This window comes from Martes martes (genome assembly GCF_963455335.1).
Source record: "Martes martes genome assembly, chromosome: 5".
Taxonomy (NCBI): Eukaryota; Metazoa; Chordata; class Mammalia; order Carnivora; family Mustelidae; genus Martes; species Martes martes.
The window spans coordinates 106,107,086-106,129,068 of NC_137892.1; the positions used below are offsets into that span (position 1 = coordinate 106,107,086).

Sequence of the window (21,983 nt, forward strand, 5' to 3'; positions counted from 1 at the left end):
TATGTAGTTTCTAGTTTAAAAGTTTTGTACTTCTTTTGTTAAATTTATTCTTAAGTATTTAATTCTTTTTGATGCTATTGTAAATGAAATGTTTTATTCATTTCCTTCACAGGTTGTATATTGCAAGTATATAGAAATTCAAATGATTTTTTTATACTGATCATCTATTCTGCAAACTTACCAATTTTTAAAATTAGTTCTAATAGTATTTTAGGTGATTCTTAAGATTTTCTATATTCAAGATCATGCCATCTGTGAACAGGGGTTTACGTCCTCTCTTCCAACCTGGGTGACTTTATTTAATTTTTATTGTCTAATATTCCTGACCAGAACCTCTAGTACAATGTTTAATCTAAGTAAGAGACATCCTTGTCTTGTTCTTGATCAGAGGAAAGTGTTTATAAGTCATTAGATTCAGTTAGCCTGTATTTTTAAAAATTGTTTGCATCTATATTCATAACAGATATTGGTCAGTATGTTTTTTGTATGTATATGGTCTTGGTATAAAATTGGTATAAACCGGCCTCACAGAATGATTTGGGAAGTGTCCCCTCCTCTTCTACTTTTTGGAAGCATTTATAAAGAATTGCTATCTATCCTTTGAATGCCTGGTAGAAATCACTAGGGAATCTATCTGGGCCTGGGCTCTTCTTTGTGGGTAGTCTAATGACTAATTTAATCTCTTTAGTTGTCATATGCTTATTCATATTTCTATATTCTCTGTATAAGTTTCAGTTGTTTATATTTTTATATAAACTTGTCCATTCTGTCTAAGTTATCTAACTTATTGGCATTCAGATGTTCATAAAATTACATTAAAATCATTTTCATTTCTGTAAGGTCAGTAGTAATGTCTTCTATTTCATCCCTGATTTTAGTACTCTCTTGTCAATGTAGCTAAAGCTATGTAAATTTCTTTCTTTTTTTTTTTTTTTACAAAGAACCAAGATTGTATTTCATTTACTTTTGTTACTGTTTTCAAATTTCTATTTCATCAATTTCTACTCTAATCTTTATTATATGCTTCCTTCTGCTTGCTTTAGGTTTAGTTTCTTCTTATTTTTTGAGTGTCTTAAGGTGGAAGATTGGGCTATTTACTTAAGGTATCTATTTTTAAAGTAGGTGTTTTTAGCTATAAATTTATCCCTAAGTACTACTTTAGCTAAATTTTATAAGTTTTGTATATTGCGTCATTTTCTTTCATCTGAAAGTATTTCTTACTTTTCCTTGTGATTTCTTCTTTGACTCATTGGTTATCTAGAAGTATGTTGTTTAATTTCTATATACTTATGAGTTCCTCACATTTCTTTCCGTTACTGATTTCCATGCATTCCATAGTGATTAGAGAACACACTTTGTACTATTTTAATTCTTTTAAACTTATCAAGTCTTGGTTTATGACTGAGCATATGGTCTATTCTGGTCAATATTCTGTGAGGACTTGATAAGAATGTATATTCTGGGGGCACCTAGGTGGCTCAGTCGGTTAAGTGTCTGTCCTCAGCTCAGGTCATGATCGCAGGGTCTGGGATTGAGCCCCATGGCAGACTCTCAGCTCACTGGGGAGACTGCTTCTCCCTCCCCCTCTGCCTGCAGCACCCCCTGCTTGTGTGCTCTCTCTCTCAAATAAATAAAATCCTCTTAAAAAAACAGAATGCATATTCTGCTGCTGTTGGGTGTAGTGTTCCATAGTTGTCTATGGTCTGCTTGGTTTACAGAGTTGTTCAAGACCTTCTTATAGACCTTCTGCCTAGTTGTTCTATTCATTATTTTTAAAACGAAGTCATTAAATCTTCAACTATTATTATTATTCTGTCACTTCTGTTTCATATATTTTGGACCTCTCTTGTTAGGTACATATGTGTTTTAATTGCTATATCTTCGTCATGGGTTGACCCTTCTATCATAAAATGTTCCTGTTTATCCTTAGTGCCATTTTTTGTTTTAAAGTCTACTTTGTTTGGTATTAGTATAGACACTCCAGCTTTTTAATGGTTGCTGTCTAGGTGATATATCTTTTGCTATCCTTTTACTTTCAACTTATTTGTATTCTTGAATTTAAAATGTATGTTCTATACATAGATAGCATGTGTAACATTATTTTTTAAAAAATCCAATCTAATAATATCTGCTATTGGTTGGGTTGCATAATCCAGTCTAAATTTAATGTTATTATTGATATTGTTAGATCTATGTCCCTCATTTTTGTCATTTTTTCCTTTAGCCTTCCTATGAGAGTGCTTTTACGTTAAATGTGCTGCTTTTACATTAAATGAATATTTTCTAGGTAATATTTTAGTAACTTTAATTTTAATAATTTTTTAACTATATATATTTTTAGTTACTTTCTGGGTAGTTTCCCTAGGACTCAACATATACATCTTATCAGAATCTACCTCAGATTTATACTAACTTTATTCCAAAAGACAAAGAAATGTTATTCCTATATAGCTTTATTCCTTCTTCTCCCTTTTCATAATATTGATATTATATGATAAAATTTATTACTTTATATATTATACATCCAACAATAAATCATGATAATTATTTCTTCACTTAATTTTACATCTTTTAATGAAGTTGAGAGAAAGAGCAAAAACGTATGTCTAAAGTGTTTGCTACATCAACTTTCTTATTTACCATTTCTGGTTCTTTTTTATTGGTTCTCGTGGATTCGAGTTGCCATCTTGTGTCATTTCCTTAGCCCCCAACTTTGCTACTACCGATCTTCTTCATGCTGTTATTGGCAAATATATTAAATATTACATATGCTATATGCCATCAATACAGTGTATATGTGTATAAAATACGTAATTATCTTATCCAATTGCTTTTTAAATCAGTTAAGAGAAAAAGTACTATATTTTATAATTGCCTAATTACCTTCACTGACCATAATAAGGAGCTTATTTTATACATAATGAGCATTGTTCTTTCATGTGGATTTATCTGAGGTCACTTGCTTTTAACCTAACGTACTTTTATTAGTATTTATGAGAAGGCAGCTTTGAAAGCAATGAATTCTCTGTTTTTTGTTTGCCTGGTAATGTCTTTAATTTTCCAAAATAGTTTTGCTGGATATAGAATTCTTGGTTACTGGTTCAGCCCTTTGACCACGTCATCTACTGTCTTTTGACCTCTGCTGTTTCTAAAGACTAATCAGCTATTAGTCTTATTGGTGTCCCTTGCATGTAATGAGTAGTTTTCTTTTTTTTTTAAAGATTTTATTTATTTATTTGACAGAGAGAGACACAGCGAGGGCAGGAACACAAGCAGCGGGGAAGGATAGAGGGAGAAGCAGGCTTCCTGCTAAGCAGAGAGCCCAATGCAGGGCTCAATCCCAGGACGCTGGGATCATGACCTGAGCTGAAGACGGATGTTTAATAACTATGCCACCCAGGCGCCCCTTTCTTTAAGTTTTTATTCAACATTTCCATACATCACCCAGTGCTTATCACAAATGTACTCTAATCCCCATCACCAATTTAACCCATCCCCCCCACCCACCTCCCTCTGGTAACTGTGAGGAATATTCTTTTTCTTGCTGCTATCAACATTTTCTCTTTCAGTATTATTACTATGATGTGTTTTTAATGTGGACTTTTGTACTTCTTTGATTGCAATGTTTTCCATCAAATGTGGTAAATTTTAAGCCATTATTGCCTTATTTATTTTTTAAAGATTTATTTGAGAGAGAAAGAATGCATGCAAGGGAATGGGGGAGGGGCAGAGGGAAAGGAGAGAGACTCTCAAGCAGATTCCCCACTAAGCATGGAGCCCATCTCAGGACTCAGAGATCACTATCTGAGCCAAAGGCAGATGCTTAAGACGCTATCCTCAAGCTTGTTAATTCTTTATTCTGTCAGTTTAAAATACTGTTGAGGCCTTCAAGTGAACTTTTCATTTTTAATTATTGTACTTTTCAACTACAGAATTTCTATTTTTTTCCATCTTTAATAATTTGTATCTCTATTGAAATTCTCTATTTGGTGACACACTGTTATCATACCTTACTTTACATAACAAGTCTTAACAATACTGAGTCTTCCAATTCACAAATATGGCATATAGATATTTATTTAGGCCTCATTTCATTTCTTTCAATGATGTTTTACAGTTTTCACCTAGTCTAAGTGTATATGTATTTTCAACTTTTCAAGATATTGCTAAACTATTTTCAAAAAACATTTTACTGGTTTGGATTCCACTAGGAGTGTAAAGGAATGTTTTCTATTTTACTTCCTCACAAATACATGCTTTCATCAGACTTTTTAACTGTCTCCAGCTAATAGGTATGATACCATATCTCACTATAGCTTTAATTTGCATTTCCCTAAGTCCATGAAAGGTTGAACATTTTTTTCATGGTGATTACAGACTACGATTTCCTCTTTTGTAAACTGTTTTTTCCTATCTTTGGCCCATTTTTCTACTAGGCTATTTTTCTCTTATTGATTGATAGAAATTGTTTATATAACTGGGTATTGATTCTCTTTAAGTTACATGTATCAGGTCTCATCCTGTCTCCAGTTTGTCTTTTTATTTTGTTTACTGTGTATTTCGAGCTGCAGAAATTTTTATTTTTAATATGGGTAGAATTAATCAACCTTTGCATTTACAGTTTGGGCTTTTTATGCCTTAAAAAAAGAACCTTCCTATCCCTAAATGATAATCTTCTGCTTTTCACACCAAGATTCACTGACTAATTTAGATTTAATTTTTGTATGCTGTGGAGTAATAATCCAAATGTTTACATAGATATAACCAAAAACCCAGCACCCTTTATGTAAAAGTCTGCCTTTCCTTATTATATAGCATTTCACTGTATAAGTGGGGGTAAATTTTGTGATTTTTTTTAATTTGTCCATCTTCCTCTTTAATTACAAACTTAGTGGAGAGACAGACCATCCTATTTGCTATTGTATCCCTGGTCCTAATATGCAGCAGTGACTTATTAATATTCACTGGATAATAAGAAGGAACAGGTAAGAGGGAAAGGAGTGCAGCACACACAAAGCATATCACAGAGTAGAATCCAGTGTCAAAAGAAAAGGCTGCAAAGGTAGGAAAACCCTGACCATAATAAGGAGCTTATTTCATACATAATGAGAAACCAGTAAAAATTTCAAGCAAAGAAATTCTGCAAATTTTAAAGTCTGAAAAAAGCAAGTATTAAGACAACACACAGCAACACATATTGTACTGGGAGAGGGAGAATAAACTATTCAAACACTTAGGAGGGCAACTTGATAATATCTTGTAAAGCTGAAGATATGTAGTCTACAGCCCAGCAATTCCACTCCCAGGATTCACCTTCAAGACACTCATACGTATGCATGAGGAAAAAGGTATTAGAATGTTTACTGCACTATTTTCTATAATCTTTAAAACTGGAAACAATCTAACATAAATTAACAGAAAAATAAGTCTGTAATGGCACAGTAATATACTGTAATACCATTCAATAATTTAAAAAAATTAGGTCTATATGTATCACCATAGATAAATCTCAACAACAAGGCTGATCAAAAAAGGCAAGTTTCTGCATACTAGTTTTCTATAAAGTTAACAGTGCTATGTTTTGTTTAGAACTACATAGAAATGTGGGAATAGAACAAAATCATGCATGAAAATAACACTAACTTTGGGATAATGGTTACTTTGTGGGCAAGAAGTAAGAACAGAATCAGAACAACAGGCCACTAACGCTTCATTTAAAAATATACAGATCTGGGGGCACCTGGGTGGCTCAGTGGGTTGGGGCCTCTGCCTTCGGCTCGGGTCGTGATCCCAGGGTCCTGGGATCGAGCCCCGCATCGGGCTCCCTGCTCAGCACGGAGCCTGCTTCCCTTCCTCTCTCTCTCTGCCTGCCTCTCTGCCTACTTGTGATCTCTGTCTGTCACATAAGGAAATAAAATCTTTAAAATATATATATATATACACACAGATCTGAAGCAAACAGAGCAAAGCATTCAGATTTGACAAAGCTGGATGGTGGGTGTATGAGTGTTCATTACACTATTCTCTCTGGTTTCTGCTGAAGGAAAGATTACTTTCCTTCATTTTCCATACTACCACAAGGCAGTATGGAAAATGGACTGAAGTGGGGAAAAGGCAAAAAAGGAAACAAAGAGGAGAGTCAGAAAACTTTTGAAGTCCAGTGAGAAATGACAAGCAGTACCAATGAGGATAAAAACTGAGGGCCTGAGAAAAGAGTCAAACTGAGAGATACTAAGAAAATAAAATCTGCAAGATTAGGTGACAGATCAGATATAAAAAGTAAGAACAAAGTGGAAATTTGGGGTTCACAGTCATTCTTCCTCAAAATTGGAAAGTAGGAGGGATGGGTTTCGGGAGATTCAGACCTACTGAGATTGGAAGGCCTATTCAATATTGCACGGAAAGATCCAACGGGAGGCAGTACAGCAAAGTGATAAGCATCACAGGCTCTCTTATCAGGTGTTCTGGGTTCAAACCCAGATTCAACCACTTAAACACATTAATTAACCATTTCAAACCTCAGGTTCCAAATCTGTAAAAAGGGGTGGGCAGAGTGTTAATAAAAACAACTATTCCCACAGGTCTTTGTGAGATGAAATTAGATGCCTGTCAAGTGCTGTGTGAAATCTTTGACACAGACTCTTCAATAAATGCCTACAGCTACTATTTACAACTCCTTTTTCTCATTTAGAGCACATGCTTCTATTCTATACATCACTTAGGATTCCTCAATGATTCCACCTGGGTTCCCGAAACACTTATTATGCATATCTAAAAATTTGAGGATGCTTAGCAGTATACCTTATTTAAAATTGCCAAATAATTTCACTAAACAATTTCACTAATCTCATTTTCCAACTCAAGAACATACCCTTTATCACATGAATATATTATGTATGAGATCTAGACCCAAATCCTATGGAATTCTACTAAATATATACATTCAACCATTATTTAGTAGAAAGCATATAAGCAATATGCCAGGCATTTGGAGGTCATAATAAAAAAGGTGGAGACAGCCCTAACCTGAATTATAGTCAATGTACGTTCTGCTAACAAACAATTACAATGCAGCGTAATAGTGCTAAAATAGGGTGTTAGAGAACACAGAGAAAAAGGAATTCTCCCAGAATTTAAGAAGGTCATCCTAAAGGATGGGGTATCTGATGTGAAAGATAAAGTAGAAGTCAACAGAGTAAGACAGGAAGGTGCAAGTTTGATTTAAAAGAAATTAATGTTCTAGGCAGAGGAAACATTTGTCTGAAGGCCCAGAATTGACAGAGAACACAAGCTGTTGAAGCTGAAAAAACTTTAGTACACATAAAGTAAACAGTACAAATATGGAGGACTGACACATGAAACTGCTGACATACATAGAAAAAAGACTGGGAAGAACTTTGTAAGTCATGCTTTATATGGTTCAATTAAATGAGATAATGCTTAAGAGTGTTCAGTATAGTTACTGATTAAAGAAAGTAAGTGCACACTAAGTATTTTTTGCCTACTAGTTATCTAACACTCTGCTTTTTTTGCCAGCTTGGAATGTGACAATATACTCACCAAAAAAAAAAGTATTTTACATCTGGTCTTCCTTGGTTGGTTGCCAGAAAACTAGTAGAGAACTTTTAAATGTCTCAGATGGTTTGTTTCATTTGTAAAATGGGAACCATAATCCCAACTTTGAAAAAGCGAAACAAACAATACCAACTTTGTAGGATTACTGTAAGGATTAGAAGGAGTGTGAAGAGTTCCTAGAGGAGTGCCAGGGCACATATCAAGGACCCCCCAAAACTCTCCTCGAGGCTCTACAAAGGCAGATTGGCAGACAAGCCCAAGAAAGGAAAGCAGAAAGCTCTGGCTTCCCTTTAGGACTGTGCAGTAGGAACGCCTTGGAAATAAAATCACTGTAGGACTACACACTTTTTGAAAAAACAGGATTAGATGCAGACACCAAAAATGATAAGTTATAATGGAAGAATCAACCCCAGTCTATGATGTGCTCATTTTTTCCTAATATGTAAGCTCTTTCCAAAAAGAAAAACTGACCTTCTATAATTCACTTTTTTTCACAATTACCTTATAGTTAAAGATATATAAATGTGTCTTTTTCTGTGACCTGTTTCTTGACATCTAAAACTCTCACATATTTTTTTTCTATTTTTTTTTAATATAACAACAAAAATTCTGGAAAAAAATTCCTAAATCCCATTGATGTAAACAACTAGTGTCATTTTACATATATCTTTCCTACTATTTTAAACACAATTAATATGAATGCTTTTCTACTCCATGTTTTACTATTCAGATTTAAGACCCAGACCAAACATATATTGGATTAGTAATGTTTAAAGAGTATTCACTTTTGTGAAAGCAAAATATCAAACTCTCTGGGTACATTTAAAATAAGACAATTTATCATAATTTGATTTATTCTCAACCTTCAAGTAACACAACTTGGATTTTAAAAGAGATACCCTGTATAAATGCCATACCATGTAATTTTTGTCTGACTCTAATTTGTCCTCCTATCAAACTAAAACATTTATTTCTAGTTACTCCTTTTTCTTCCTAATAGTCTCATTCAATGGCAACTAAATTCTAAGAAAGTTTTATTGAAATGGCAATAAAATATCACAATATATTTGACAAAGGAAGTACCAAGCTATATCACTTTCTTAAAAAGCAAAGAAAATAAACCCGAAATCAACTAAAGGATATTAACAAAACCAAACAAAAAATTTTCCCACTATTACACAACTAGTATGAACAGAAAAGCATAAATGTATTGAAAGTTATGCTAAATTTCCCATAGGGGAAAAAAATCAGTTCAATATAAAAAGCTCATTCTAAATATTTCAAGTAAGAAATCCTTCAATGTTACTAATAGAAGCTATAAATCCAAAGGAGATAAGACTGTCCTTAGGACTTCTTTCAGAGAAGGGTTAGAAAGAGTTACTATTTCAGAAGAAGAAGAAAACCTCGTAGATCTTACTCAGTGTCACAAGTACTACTAAATATCCGGTTAGGGTTCACATAAATTAGCCCTCAATAATCCCTCATTATGCCTTAGGATCAATTCATCGAAATTTGTTGATGCTAAACTTTCAATCATCATAATACGAGTGTCCTCTACATTAAGGTGATTTAACTGTGGCCTCTTCCAGACAGGTCTAGCTCTCCTGATCCTCCTCAGTTATCATGTAAAAATGCTGAGTAATGAGCGAAAAATATACTGGAAACCACATAAATAAGTGACCAAAAAAAGCCCAGAACTACTAAAAGAGGAAATCTTTGTTTTAAACTTTGAAATAAATATAAGGCAAAATCTTTTAAAGTGTTTAAAATAATCATAGTTCTTTAATGACTACCCACACAAAAAATATTCACTAACTCTGCCAATCAATCTTCAAAGAAAATGGTAAATCTAGGCGTAAAATAAGCAAATTAATCTCAAGTTGCCTTCAATGCTAATTAATCAATCGATTTCAATTAATCAATTAAATTTCTTAGGTAGAAATTGCCTAAATATATCATTCAGCTTAAAGCTATTATATGTGAACATCTTTCTTCATTTTCAGTAAGAGTTTTTTAAAAATCTCTAGTAAAAACCTACCTTTGAGGTTCTTTGAAGTTGATCACCAACGTACGTTTTACGAAACTGATCCAAGAACCACAGAATTGCAAGCTCTATTTTCTCATTAGAACACTGAGGCAATCCGGTATCCATTAAGGATATAAGCTGAAAAACTCTTTTCATGAAGGAGAAAAAAAGGCTTCAGTAAAAATTCTTAGAGAAACAACATTAAAACATTTATCATCAATGTAATGTAATATATAATCACTTAAATGTGGGAAAATACAAAAGCTTACAAAGAAAATATTTTAAAAACCATCTGAAATCCTACTACTAAGAGATATTACAATTGGGTCTAAGTCTCTAATTCCTTCTAGTCTTTTTCCTAAGACATACACATACATGTACACACAGAGAAACCTACAAGGACATACTTATTATTTCATTAAAAATTTAGGTATAAATGCATATGACATATACATATAAATATATTATGCATATATATAAGTAAATACCTATAATTATATGTAATATATATAGATAAATTAATATCTACATCTATATAAAATTTCAGTACAAGAAAAATGATACTGAATGTGTAGTTTTGTATTTTACCTTTTCATTCAACCTTAATGTTTTTATATAATTATATATGTGGGGTCATATTTTCAATGAATAATAAAAATTTTACTGGAATAATTTATAAGATGATCTTAGTAAAATCAAGTATTTTTAATATAAGTATACAAATATTATTACCAGATAATCACAAAGTAACTGAAGGTGAAGTCAAATTTCCTAGAGAAAAAATTTAATTCAATATAATGAAAAGCTTAGTCTAGAGTTTTTGAAAAAAGAAATCCTTGTATTACCTATTTTCATTAAAAATTTCCAATGGATGGCTGCCAAGTCTCTGACGTTAACAAAATCAGCTTATTATAATCATCTTTTTTAAGGACGAAGAGGTGGAGGTTACTGAGGACCAGCACTTTTTTCTTCTTTTTCTAACTGCACAAAGACAGCTACGTCTAGTCCTGACCTGCATGCTTCCTTCCACGTACGCACACAGGAACATATACACATGCTATTAATAGTTCCTATGTCCTGGGGCGCCTGGGTGGCTCAGTGAGTTAAAGCCTCTGCCTTCAGCTCAGGTCATGATCCCAGGGTCCTGGGATCGAGCCCCTCATCGGGCTCTCTGCTCAGCGGGGAGCCTGCTTGCCTTCCTCTCTCTCTGCCTGCCTCTCTGCCTACTTGTGATCTCTGTCTGTCAAATAAATAAATAAAATCTTAAAAAAAAAAAAAAGTTCCTATGTCCTTCCAGAGATTTTGTTTAATGTATATATAGACAAATATGACTGTATGTTCTCCTCCCAACTCCTTTAAACATATGGAACATACTATTATACTTATGGTTCCAACCCTAGCTTTTTCCATTTATCTTATAGATCTTTCCATATCAGCCATCAAGAGTTTCCTCATTCTCTCTTGCAACTCTTTTAAAATATTTTTCTTTTTTTTTTTTTTAAGATTTTATTTATTTATTTGACAGACAGCACAAGGAGGCAGAGAGGCAGGCAGAGAGAGAGGAGGAAGCAGGCTCCCTGCTGAGCAGAGAGCCCGATGTGGGACTCGATCCCAGGACCCTGGGATCATGACCTGAGCTGAAGGCAGAGGCTTTAACCCACTGAGCCACCCAGGTGCCCCTGCAACTCTTTATATTACATGAATATGCTATAATATTTTCAAACATTCTCCTACATGGGCACAGCTTAAAATTTTTGCTGTTGCAAAAATGCTGCAATTAACCATCTTGTATACATCATTTCACACATGTACATTACAACATACACTTCTAAAAGTAAAACCACTAGTTTAAAGAATATAAATTTTTATAATGTTGATCCTTTTAATAAATTGTTCCCCATAGAAATTGAAACAATTTATATTCCTATCTCCAGTCTATAAGTGTCTATATACACTCAGATAGTTCAGATGATATGAAACTCTAAAATATTCACTGAAATCTGAACAATGGCATCTCAGTGCAATTTGATTTTATATTTCTCTATTTCTCTCATGTATGTGAGGTTAAAATTTTTCTGTGTTTTTAAGCCATGTATATATCCTTGCTTGTGACCTATTTGTCCATATTCTTTGCCAATTCTTCCTACTGGGCTGTCATTTTATTGTTGATTTCTATGAATTCTTTATATATTAGAAAACTGAGTTCTTTGTCTTTGATTCAGCTATAAAATCTTTTCTCAGTTTTGTCTCTTGACTTTGATTATGGTGTTGTTGGTTTTTTAAAGATTTTATTTATTTATTCAACAGAGAGATCACAAATAGGCAGAGAGGCAGGCAGAGAGAGGAGGAAGCAGGCTCCTTGCTGAGCAGAGAGCCTGATGCGGGGCTCGATCCCAGAACCCTGAGATCATGACCTGAGCCAAAGGCAGAGGCTTAATCCACTGAGCCACCCAGGCGCCCCTGATTATGGTGTTTTTAATGCTGTGGAGAAGTTTTTGCTATACAAAATTTTCATTCATTTTTTAAAGACTTATTTATTTATTTTATTAGAGAGAACGCATGAGGTGGGGGGGGGCTGGCAGAGGGAAAAAATCTTCAAGCAGACCCCACGCTAAGTGCAAAGCCAGACTTGGGGCTCGATCCCACCCGCCATGAGATCATGACCTTAATCGAAACCAAGAGTTCAACACTTAACCAACACTTAACCAACACTTAACCAACCAACCCACGTACTCCTTTCATCAATGCTTTATTTTTATTTATTTAATTTTTGAAAATTTAATTTATTTATTTGTCAAAGAGAGAGAGCACAAGCAGGGGGAGCAACAGGTAGAGCAGGCAGAGGGAGAAGCAGGCTCCCTACTGAGCAAAGAGGCCAATGTAGGACTCGATCCCAGGACCCTGAGATCATGACGTGAGCAGAAGGCAGGCAGATGCTCAACTGACTGAGCCACCAAGGCATCCCTTCATCAATTTTTTAAATGGATTGTGCATACTAACAAGGTCTTCCCTAAATCTGAGGGGGTTTGTTTTGTTTTGTTTTGACATTTACCTCTCTCATACATTTGAGCTTATCTTGAACACATTTTGTGAGATACGGATCAACATTTTTTACCATTTTTCCCATTTTAGCCAGGTGCTTCAACACCATTTCCTTCTTATATAGTCTATCTTTTGCTCACCATTTCAACTATGTCCCTTATCATATACCCTCAGTTCATTTATGCATTCAGATTCCTTTATCAGATCTTATATTGTATTCCAGTGATCAGTCTCAATAAATATACCTTGATCAATTTTTTTTCAAATTATTTAGTATTTTTCCAAAACATTATTTTTAATGGATGTAAATTAAAGACTATCTCAAAGTTTGAGCATCTCATTTTGAATGTAAGTTCATATTTCAAGGAAATACAACTATTGCCCTCTTCCCTACTTCCAAAGAATTCTACAGTGTCTAGGTTATAGCATATAAACTTCTCTTTAAAAAGTTGGGACTTATGGGGCACCTGGGTGGCTGAGTCAATTAAGCATCTAACTCTTGGTTTCAGCTCAGGTCCTGATCTTGGGCTCCTGGGATTGAGCCCCAAGTCAGGCTGTGCACTGAGGGAAATCTGCTTATCCCTCTCCTTCCTCCTCCGCTCTTCCTTGCACTCTCTCTCTCAAATAAATAAATAGTCTTTAATAATGGGGAAAAAAAAGAAAAAAAGGTTGGCATTTGTTGCCAAAGTATTACGAAATAATATGTTGAAAACCATTTTATGGTTATGATTTCCTATATTTATATTATTTAAAAGTAACTTTCATTTGCCAAATATCCTTAATACCATTAAAATTTATGAAGGGAAATTTACTGATGAACAAATTTAAGAATTAGATTACTGTAGCCAAGTTGCTGGGTTGTTGTGTTTGTTTTTTTTTCCCTAAGAAGATATGTCTGTTCTGTAATTTTGAGAGGAGTGACAAAGCTGACTTTTAGTCTGAGTATTTCTGAATTAGCATATTGCTGGAGTAATTTTTAGTTAAATAAATAGATATATGCATCAAACTATGCCTAGATCCAGGTGATTTTTCACATGACTTGAACAGGTATATCTTTTTTTTTTTTTTTTTTTAATTATTTACTGAGTGGGACTTTCCTTTTCCTACTCTGGCTCTTTGTCGATTCTATGCACTCGCTCCTTTACTTTTTTTTCCTTTTTATAGCATACATTCCAAAATCATAGGAAGATGTGACACCAGAGGACACTTTGTAGGGATGCCTTTACAACTCAAGTTGAGCTGGTGATTTGCATTTGCCTAAGAGGAAATGGCATCCCAGCAGGAAAGCAGGAAAGAATTTCCAGCAGGGTACAGGATCCATTTGTCAAAGACCTTTTGGTAGTTGCACAGGAAGTTCAGCTGCAACAGTCTAACATCCAAGTAATCATGGCTTAAACAATATGGATATTTATTTCTCTCTCAGGCAAATATCCAAGACAGTGTTCCAGGACGAGCCAGTGCTCCCCGGTCAATCAGAGACTCGGGTACCTTTCATCTTGTTGTTACACTTGCCTCCATTCACAAAATCACTCTCTGGTGGACAATGGCTACTTCAGCTCCACCCATTATGTCCACACATATTGCATATACCACATCTGTTCACATCTGTCTGCCTAGAATACAATCACTTAACCACACCTAGCTGCAAGAGAGTCTAGTAAATCCAGACTTTATTCAGGTGGCCACATGCCTGGCAAAATAATGAGGTATTCTACTACTTCAGAAGAAGGGAAGAAGAGACACTGCAGCTAGTAGTCTCTGCCATGGTGCCCGTCAAAGATTTGTGGCCACCTTGAAAAGTAATTAAGGCCAAAGCTTGTATTGCATATATAATATTCACTTTCAGTTACCATTTATTGCCCTACATTTATTTTTTTCTTTATGTTAAATTACTTTTGGTAAAGAGCATGGAGGGAATAGAAAGACAAATATATCATTAAATAATTTTGGTCCAATTTCAAATTCAAAGAAGTGAATTTTGGATACTCAGTTGTTTATACTCCCCTACCTATCCAAATAAATAAGTATTCATTCAGTCAACAGATATCTAAGGGCCTACTATATGGCAGGTGTGCATTACAAGTCCAGAATATAACAGTGAACAAGACATAGACATTCCTAGTCCTCCAGATATCTAGAGTCTGTACAGCAAAAGACATAAAATAAAACAAGCAATTAAAATAAAGAATGACAAGTGCTATATAAACAATACAAAGAAATCAGTAAAGAATTCATAATATTCTAGGATAGAACAGGGCAAATAAAGAGTGTGTCCAGAGAAAGGGGAAAGCCTGTGTAGCTAGCTAACTAAAAAGGGAAGAAAACACATGGCTCATTTAAGAGCTGAAAAAAGTGAAATGTGGCTATAAAACAACCAACGTCAGAAGATGAGGCTAATGAGACAGGCAGGAGCCAGATCATGAAGAACCTGATGAGCCACGTTGATTTTAAACCCAATAGCAATGGAAAGAATTGCAGAGTTTGAGCAAAGCACTGACATAATGAGATCTGTACTTCAGAAAGCCAGGAAGGAAGCAAGGCATCAATTTAAAAGTGTAGCATGAAGGGCACCTGGGTGGCTCAGTGGGTTAAAGCCTCTGCCTTCAGCTCAGGTCATGATCCCAGGGTCCTGGAATCGAGCCCCGCATCGGGCTCCCTGCTCAGCAGGGAGCTTGCTTTCCCCTCTCTCTCTGGCTGCCTCTCTGTCTACTTGTGATCTCTGTCAAATAAATAAATAAAATCTTTAAAAAAACACAAAAACAGTAGCATGAACCCACGTGAAAGATGGTAAGAGCTAAAATGGCAGGGGAGATAGAAACAACTGGACTAACTGGCCTAACTAGAAGGTGGAAATGAGAGGATTTGGAGATGAAGGCTACATGGATGTTAGAGAGAGGAAAAAGGAAAAGTTAAGGATAACTCCTGGGATGCAGGCTTAGACAACTGAGTGGCTGGTGATGAGACACGAGAAGAGAGTCAGGGCTGGGAGGGAAGGGAAAAGAGGAGTTTAATTTTAGCCACTGAACTGAAGACACATGTGGAACACAACTTGCAAGTGAAACAGTTCAACATAATTTGGAAGTCAGAAGACAAGAATTACTAAAGCAACAGAGAATCACTGAGCAATGCTGAAGGCTCAGCTGGGGTAAAAAATGGTATCTTCATTGACAAATGGGACCTATATACAGTGGTGTACAAGTTCTCTTATTATCACTCAACAAATCAGAGAAAACTCTGAATTCCTTCATGGTTAAGGTTTTGTCAGGCAAATGAGATAAAAATATAGCATTGAACAAAGCAGATAAAGCTTATTCCGTCCCTTACTCTACTGGAATGAACAAATAAACATCAAGAGGTAATAAGTACTATGAATAAAATAAACTAGGAAAAGGATGCTATTTTGGATTGGGAAGTCAAGGCAGGAAGAGACAGCTGGGTACACACCTGACTGAAGTGAAGGAGTACTGTATAAATATCTAGAGGAAAGCATTCCTAGCAGAAGTGCAGAGGTCCTAAAGTGAGAACATACTGGTAACGCTGAAAGAACAGCAAGGAGGCCAGTGTGGTTGAGCTGTACGAGAAAGGGTAGGAAACGAAGTCAGGTAGCACAGGAAGCACAGGGAGCTCTAAGCCATGACAAGGACCCTGGCATTTGTTTCAAGTGTGACAGGAAGCCACTGGAAGCTTATGGACAAAGAAGAGCAGAGTAACATGATTTCATGGGAAAGAAGCTGGAGTCATCCATAGGAGAGCAGAGTTTGGGGGAGAGAACAAAACTCTGAGCTAGCTGCCAAAGGTTTCAATGAATGATGAGGGATGACAGTGAGAGGAACAGGTCAGAGAAACAAGGAGAGACGGAGGGTGGCATAACCGAGAGAAATAAGCCTCTAAAAGAAGCAGCCACTCTACTGGCACGAGCAAACTGAGAGGATACAGGATGAATAAAACAAAATCTCCGGGTAAATTCTCAAAAGGTTTACGTTCTGGTAATGATGAATGAAACTGAAATGACTATAAAATTATCTTTACTTAATTAGAATTGCATGGTCTGAGCACAATTTGCTAAGTTAAAGAAGCATATTTAAATATTTTAAAGTAACATGTTTTAATTAAAATGATCACAATATGGGGAGCTTTTATGAATATTAACCTTTTCTTGATAAAATAGCATGCAGGTTTTTGGCAGAAGCTTCATGATCTTCCAATTTGGTAGCGTTCTCCCAGGAGTTAGAAAGGTATCATATAACAACACATAGAAGGCAACAGTATTCAGTTACTTGGAACTTCTTCATAGGAAATTGATATTTTAAAATTCTACATAAAACATCATTCTTATTGGGGTGCCTGGGTGGCTCAGTGGGTTAAAGCCTCTGCCTTCACCTCAGGTCATGATCCCAGGGTTCTGGGATCGAGTCCGGCATCAGGAACTCTGCTCAGCGGGCCTGCTTCCTTCTCTCTCTCTGCCTGTCTCTCTGCCCACTTGTGATCTCTGTCAAATAAATAAATAAAACCTTTTATTTGTTTATTTTTATTTTTTTAAAGATTTTATTTATTTATTTGACAGACAGAGATCACAAGTAGGCAAAGAGGCAGGCAGAAGGAGAGAGGAGGAAGCAGGCTCCCCGCTGAGCAGACAGCCCAATGCGGGGCTCGATCCCAGGACTCTGGGATCATGAACTGAGCCAAAAGCAGAGGCTTTAACCCACTGAGCCATCCAGGCACCCCAATAAAATCTTTTTTAAAAAAATCATTCTTATTCAATTTAAAATCTCAATATTTTAAAACACATATTTATGTTTTTTCTATGCCCCACTTTGAATCTGCTTAGTCCTGTTTACATACTCACCAACCTATTCACTACCTCTCACCCCAGCCCTGGCCTCAACTACTTGCCTTGTAGCTCCAGTAAAAATGTACACAGTTCCTGCAGTTGTAAATCCTCACCCAAGGGAGAAGAGAGGTCTTCGACAGCTCCAGCCCTATCTCCCAACCCAGTAGGACCGACAGAAGCTCTGGCTTCCCCAATGGCACCTCAAAGAGGCCAGGCAATGCAGTTATGAAGTATGAAAAAGTTAAAACACCCCAGAAGTAGACTTTAATATGAAATGGAACACAGAAATAAGGAAACTAAAAAGAAACAGGACACAGAAATGAGCAAACAGAAAAATGGCTTGCCCATAGTCCCCTGTCTTCCTGCTACCACCATGGACTGTTTGCAAGCACAGTGGTTCCATGTGGCCTCTAGGGAAAACTCCTATAATAATGAGCAACCAGGTGTGTAATATACTACCTTACACACTTGATTCTCATTATTCATGGTGGTTATGTTCTATTAAAGACATTAAGCAAAGTGAATTAGTGAATACTGAACCACTGCATTTCCAGAGGAGACACAGGGTTAGGGTGCCTGCGGAACTCTGGTCACAATATTTTCATCAGCCAATCAACACATAACTTTATGTGTGTTTCTCTTTAAAGACATCTTACTTAATATATTGTTGATTCACTAACACTGAACTCTTGGCCAACAACACAATAATTTGTGCCTGAACAAGGCTTACCTAACATAAATATTTTCTCTGTAAGGTACTTCACAGCTTTTTTTTGTGCCTAGGAACACTAGAGAACTGTATCAGGGACCAGTGTAAAAAGCAAAACCACCAACAAAAAGCACAAATATGTGATGGGCATTAAACAGACAATGAAAAGGACACTTATTTACAGCACGAGAGTCTGAAACAAGAAGGTACAGCATCTGTTCAGCCTCAGCTGGGAAAGTGGGTATCAGGCAACTCAAATTTTTCATCACCAAGCACATATCCAAAAATGACTGCGGCAGCACCATGAGTATTGGTTTTGGGGTTACAAATAAATTTTAGCAAATACACAGATTTGCAAAAATGGAATATGAGTTGGGAGCACGGACTCTGTTTGTTTTCTCTTACTCTCTCACTCTTCCTGTTCCTTCATTTTTTCCTTCCTTGAAAATGCCCCATTCTCCCCGTCAATAAAGCCTTAGACCATAGAATTCACCTAACACTTTGTTTTTCTAGGCAATGGCTAAAACACAAATCAAATCTTATTTAAAGTTAAATATGTTTGTTGCTTAAAGAAAAAATTAAAATTTTGTACTTGGCAAATATACACCTGCTTTTGTTTATTTCCTTAGCAAATATACACCTGCTTTTGTTTATTTCCTGTTATATATTTCTTAGGAAAATAATGCCAGTGGGTATTTCTCTACTTGATGATGAAAACTTAAAAATCAAACTAATTATAGCAAAAAGTATACTTACTTTTCACTTTACTAAATTATGTAGTATTAAAAGATGGCAAAAAAGCAAATTATTCACTGTTTAAAATTAACCAAAGCATTCTAAGAATACCCTCTTCATATTTTAAACTTATTTGATATTAGAAATAAATCTTAGGAAAGCTAAAAATATTTATGTTCCATTCAGACTCAAGTTTCACTAAAGCAAGTGTGAGTTTAAAGGTTAAAAAGAGTATGGAATGAAGAGAAAAATTTCTATTCAGAATGGTAACAAATTTATTAAATACTCAGGGATATATTTAAGAATAGTAAGGAAGGAAAATGCCACAAATAGGTCTAATAATTTTAAGGACGTTGGTAGGGTGATGGTGGTGTATATTGGGTGGTGGCAAAATTCGGGTGGTGTACATGTGGTCAAAAGCAATGGAGGGCACCTGGGTTGCTCAGTTGGTTAAGCGACTGCCTTTGGCTCAGGTCATGATCCCAGAGTCCTGAGATCGAGTCCCGCATCAGGCTCCCAGCTCCATGGGGAGTCTGCTTCTCCCTCTGACCTCCCCTCTCATGCTCTCTCTCACTCTGTATCTCTCTCTCTCTCAAAAAAATAAAATCTTAAAAAAAAAAAAAAAGCAATGGATAGTCAGTTACCCAATACAAGCGTTGCTTATGATCATGGACTAGGTTTTTCATTCATGACCACAGCCTCAATAAGGAGCAATGAATTATTTCCCTTATATTCTATTCTACACGGAGGAAAACAGACTTCTAAGACAAATGGAAAAGAATGAAAGGCTTAAAAAAGACCTAAGAATTTTGTGTAAAGATAAAAGTAGCATTTCAAGTCAGTAAAGAGTGGGGTTCACATTAATTGGTTAATACTATGGGAAGTTTGGGAAAAGTATATAAAACAAATGTCAAGTATTAAAAATTAAATATAAAAAGCTGAAACCATAAAAGAACTAGGAGAAAATCTAGGTGAATATTTTTATTATCTGGGTGTGGAACAACCTTCTAAGTCTGAAGAAAGGGGAAAATATGAGGGGGAAAATTCATAGATCTCAATATATAAATATTTAAATCCATTACAAGAGAAATTTCTTTTTTTAATTTTTTATTTTTTTATTAATATAATGTATTATTAGCCCTAGGGGTACAGGTCTGTGACAAGAGAAATTTCTGAAACAAACTAAAAACATGGAGAAGACATTTTCAAAATGAATATTAAATATTAAGATCTTTGATAATACACTGAGTTCTTATAGATAAATGAGGAAAGGTAATCAGAAAAGAAAAGCAGCGGGAACCTGGGTGGCTCAGTGGGTTAAAGCCTCTGCTTTCGGCTCAGGTCATGATCCCAGAGTCCTGGGATCGAGTCCCGCATCGGGCTCTCTGCTCAGCAGGGAGCCTGCTTCCTCCTCTCTCTCTCTCTGCCTGCCTCTCTGCCTACTTGTGATCTCTGTCTGTCAAATAAATTAAAAAAATCTTTAAAAAAAAAAAAAAAAAAAAAAGAAAAGAAAAGCAGCTAAATGATACAATCTATATATGTTTAAAAACCACAAAATGAAAACACAATTGTGAAGAATAGGGACGGAAAAGAATGTCTGAAACCACTTGTAACCAAAGCAACAGAAATCAAAACAAGACATTTGTTATCTATAAACTGGCAGGGAAAAGAATTCTATTATCTAGCATTCAACTGCAGAAAAAATGGTCTCAGAGCCTTTGAGTTCAGAAAATAAACTGGTACAACTCTTCCAGAAGGTCATTTGGTAATAAGTACTAAAACTCTTTAAAATGCAGCAGACCATTCAACCAACTATATAGCCTTTAGGAATTAACTCTAATGAAATTATTTTGACCTATATAAAGATATAACTAAAAGAATATTCACCTCAAAGCAGTTTACAATATAGAAAAATTGAGAAACAACCCGAAATCCCAAAAACTGGGATATATTTAAATTATAGTACAGCTTAGAATATTTAATGTCTAGGTAAAATGTTCACAATATTATGCTTGATTTTTTTAAAAAAAGAAGTGTTGGGGGGGCGGTATTTGGTAATATAGTGCTTATTATTTGCCAGGCATTGTTCTAAGCATCTTAAAAATATTAACTCATTTAACCCTTATAATAGCCCAAAATGAATTAGGCATTATTATCTCCATTTTAGTTTATAAAACAGTAATATAGTAGAATATAATTTTTGTTCAAAAAATGTTGAAAAAGACACATATAATGTACATATGCCTTCAAGCATTAATTAAAAAGACACGAAGGTATTATGCAAAATGACAGAAATAGTTATCTCCAAAATAATATATGACTTTTCTTTTTGTTTGAAATAGTTAAGTGTCCAATTAAAACATGTATTACCTTGTTATAAAGAAAAATGTTATTAAAAATAAATTAAAATATTAAGAAAACCAACTCACATGTATTATTCACAGGTAGGAATTTTCCTCAGTGTTAAGGCAAGTAATTCATTGCTTCTTACTAAGATTACGGTCATGAGGTGAAAAATCTAGTCAACAATCATCAACAAAGCTTGTATTGGGTAATTGGCTATCCACTGCTTTTTGACCAGATGTATGTCACCTTAATTTTGCCACCACCCAATACAAAGCAATTCTGCCTGCTTTATCGGGTCCTAAGAAATAAAAAGCAACCTAAATCTTCATCACACTATTTGAATACAAGTTTAAAATATATTTGACTATAACACTTACTAGAGATTTGACTTCTACAAATCAGTTAAACTCTACGCCTTGGTTTTCTCACCAATAAGAAAAAAATAATACTTTCTTCAAAAGGCCAGGTAGAAAATGTTTTAGCTCATAATACCAGTTCGATAACTACATTTCTTCACTACGTAAATTGCTGTAAACTTTATGGCCATTACTTACCGGCAGGATAATTCTCCATCCATAGCATCATGTTCATCTGTACTGGTATATGTTAACCTCCCTCCAACAACTGTCCCAACTAAATACACCAGCCATGCAAGACGTCCTAATATAGAACAAGAAAAAAAAATGTTTAGAAAGTATTAATAGAAACAATGCTTATTT

The 21,983-nt window shown here is 35.2% G+C and overlaps 1 protein-coding gene across 1 annotated transcript in view; it reads right to left on the minus strand.

The window, feature by feature from the left end:
• Window positions 1-21,983, minus strand: part of RANBP17 (RAN binding protein 17) — a 319,731-nt gene that overhangs the window by 232,402 nt on the left and 65,346 nt on the right. Inside the window, exons 13-14 of the mRNA XM_080805045.1 lie at window positions 21,819-21,924; window positions 9,614-9,749 (exon numbers count right to left, since the gene is read on the minus strand). Coding sequence (XP_080661171.1) covers window positions 9,614-9,749; window positions 21,819-21,924 — 242 coding nt within the window. The remainder of the gene's footprint in view (window positions 1-9,613; window positions 9,750-21,818; window positions 21,925-21,983) is intronic.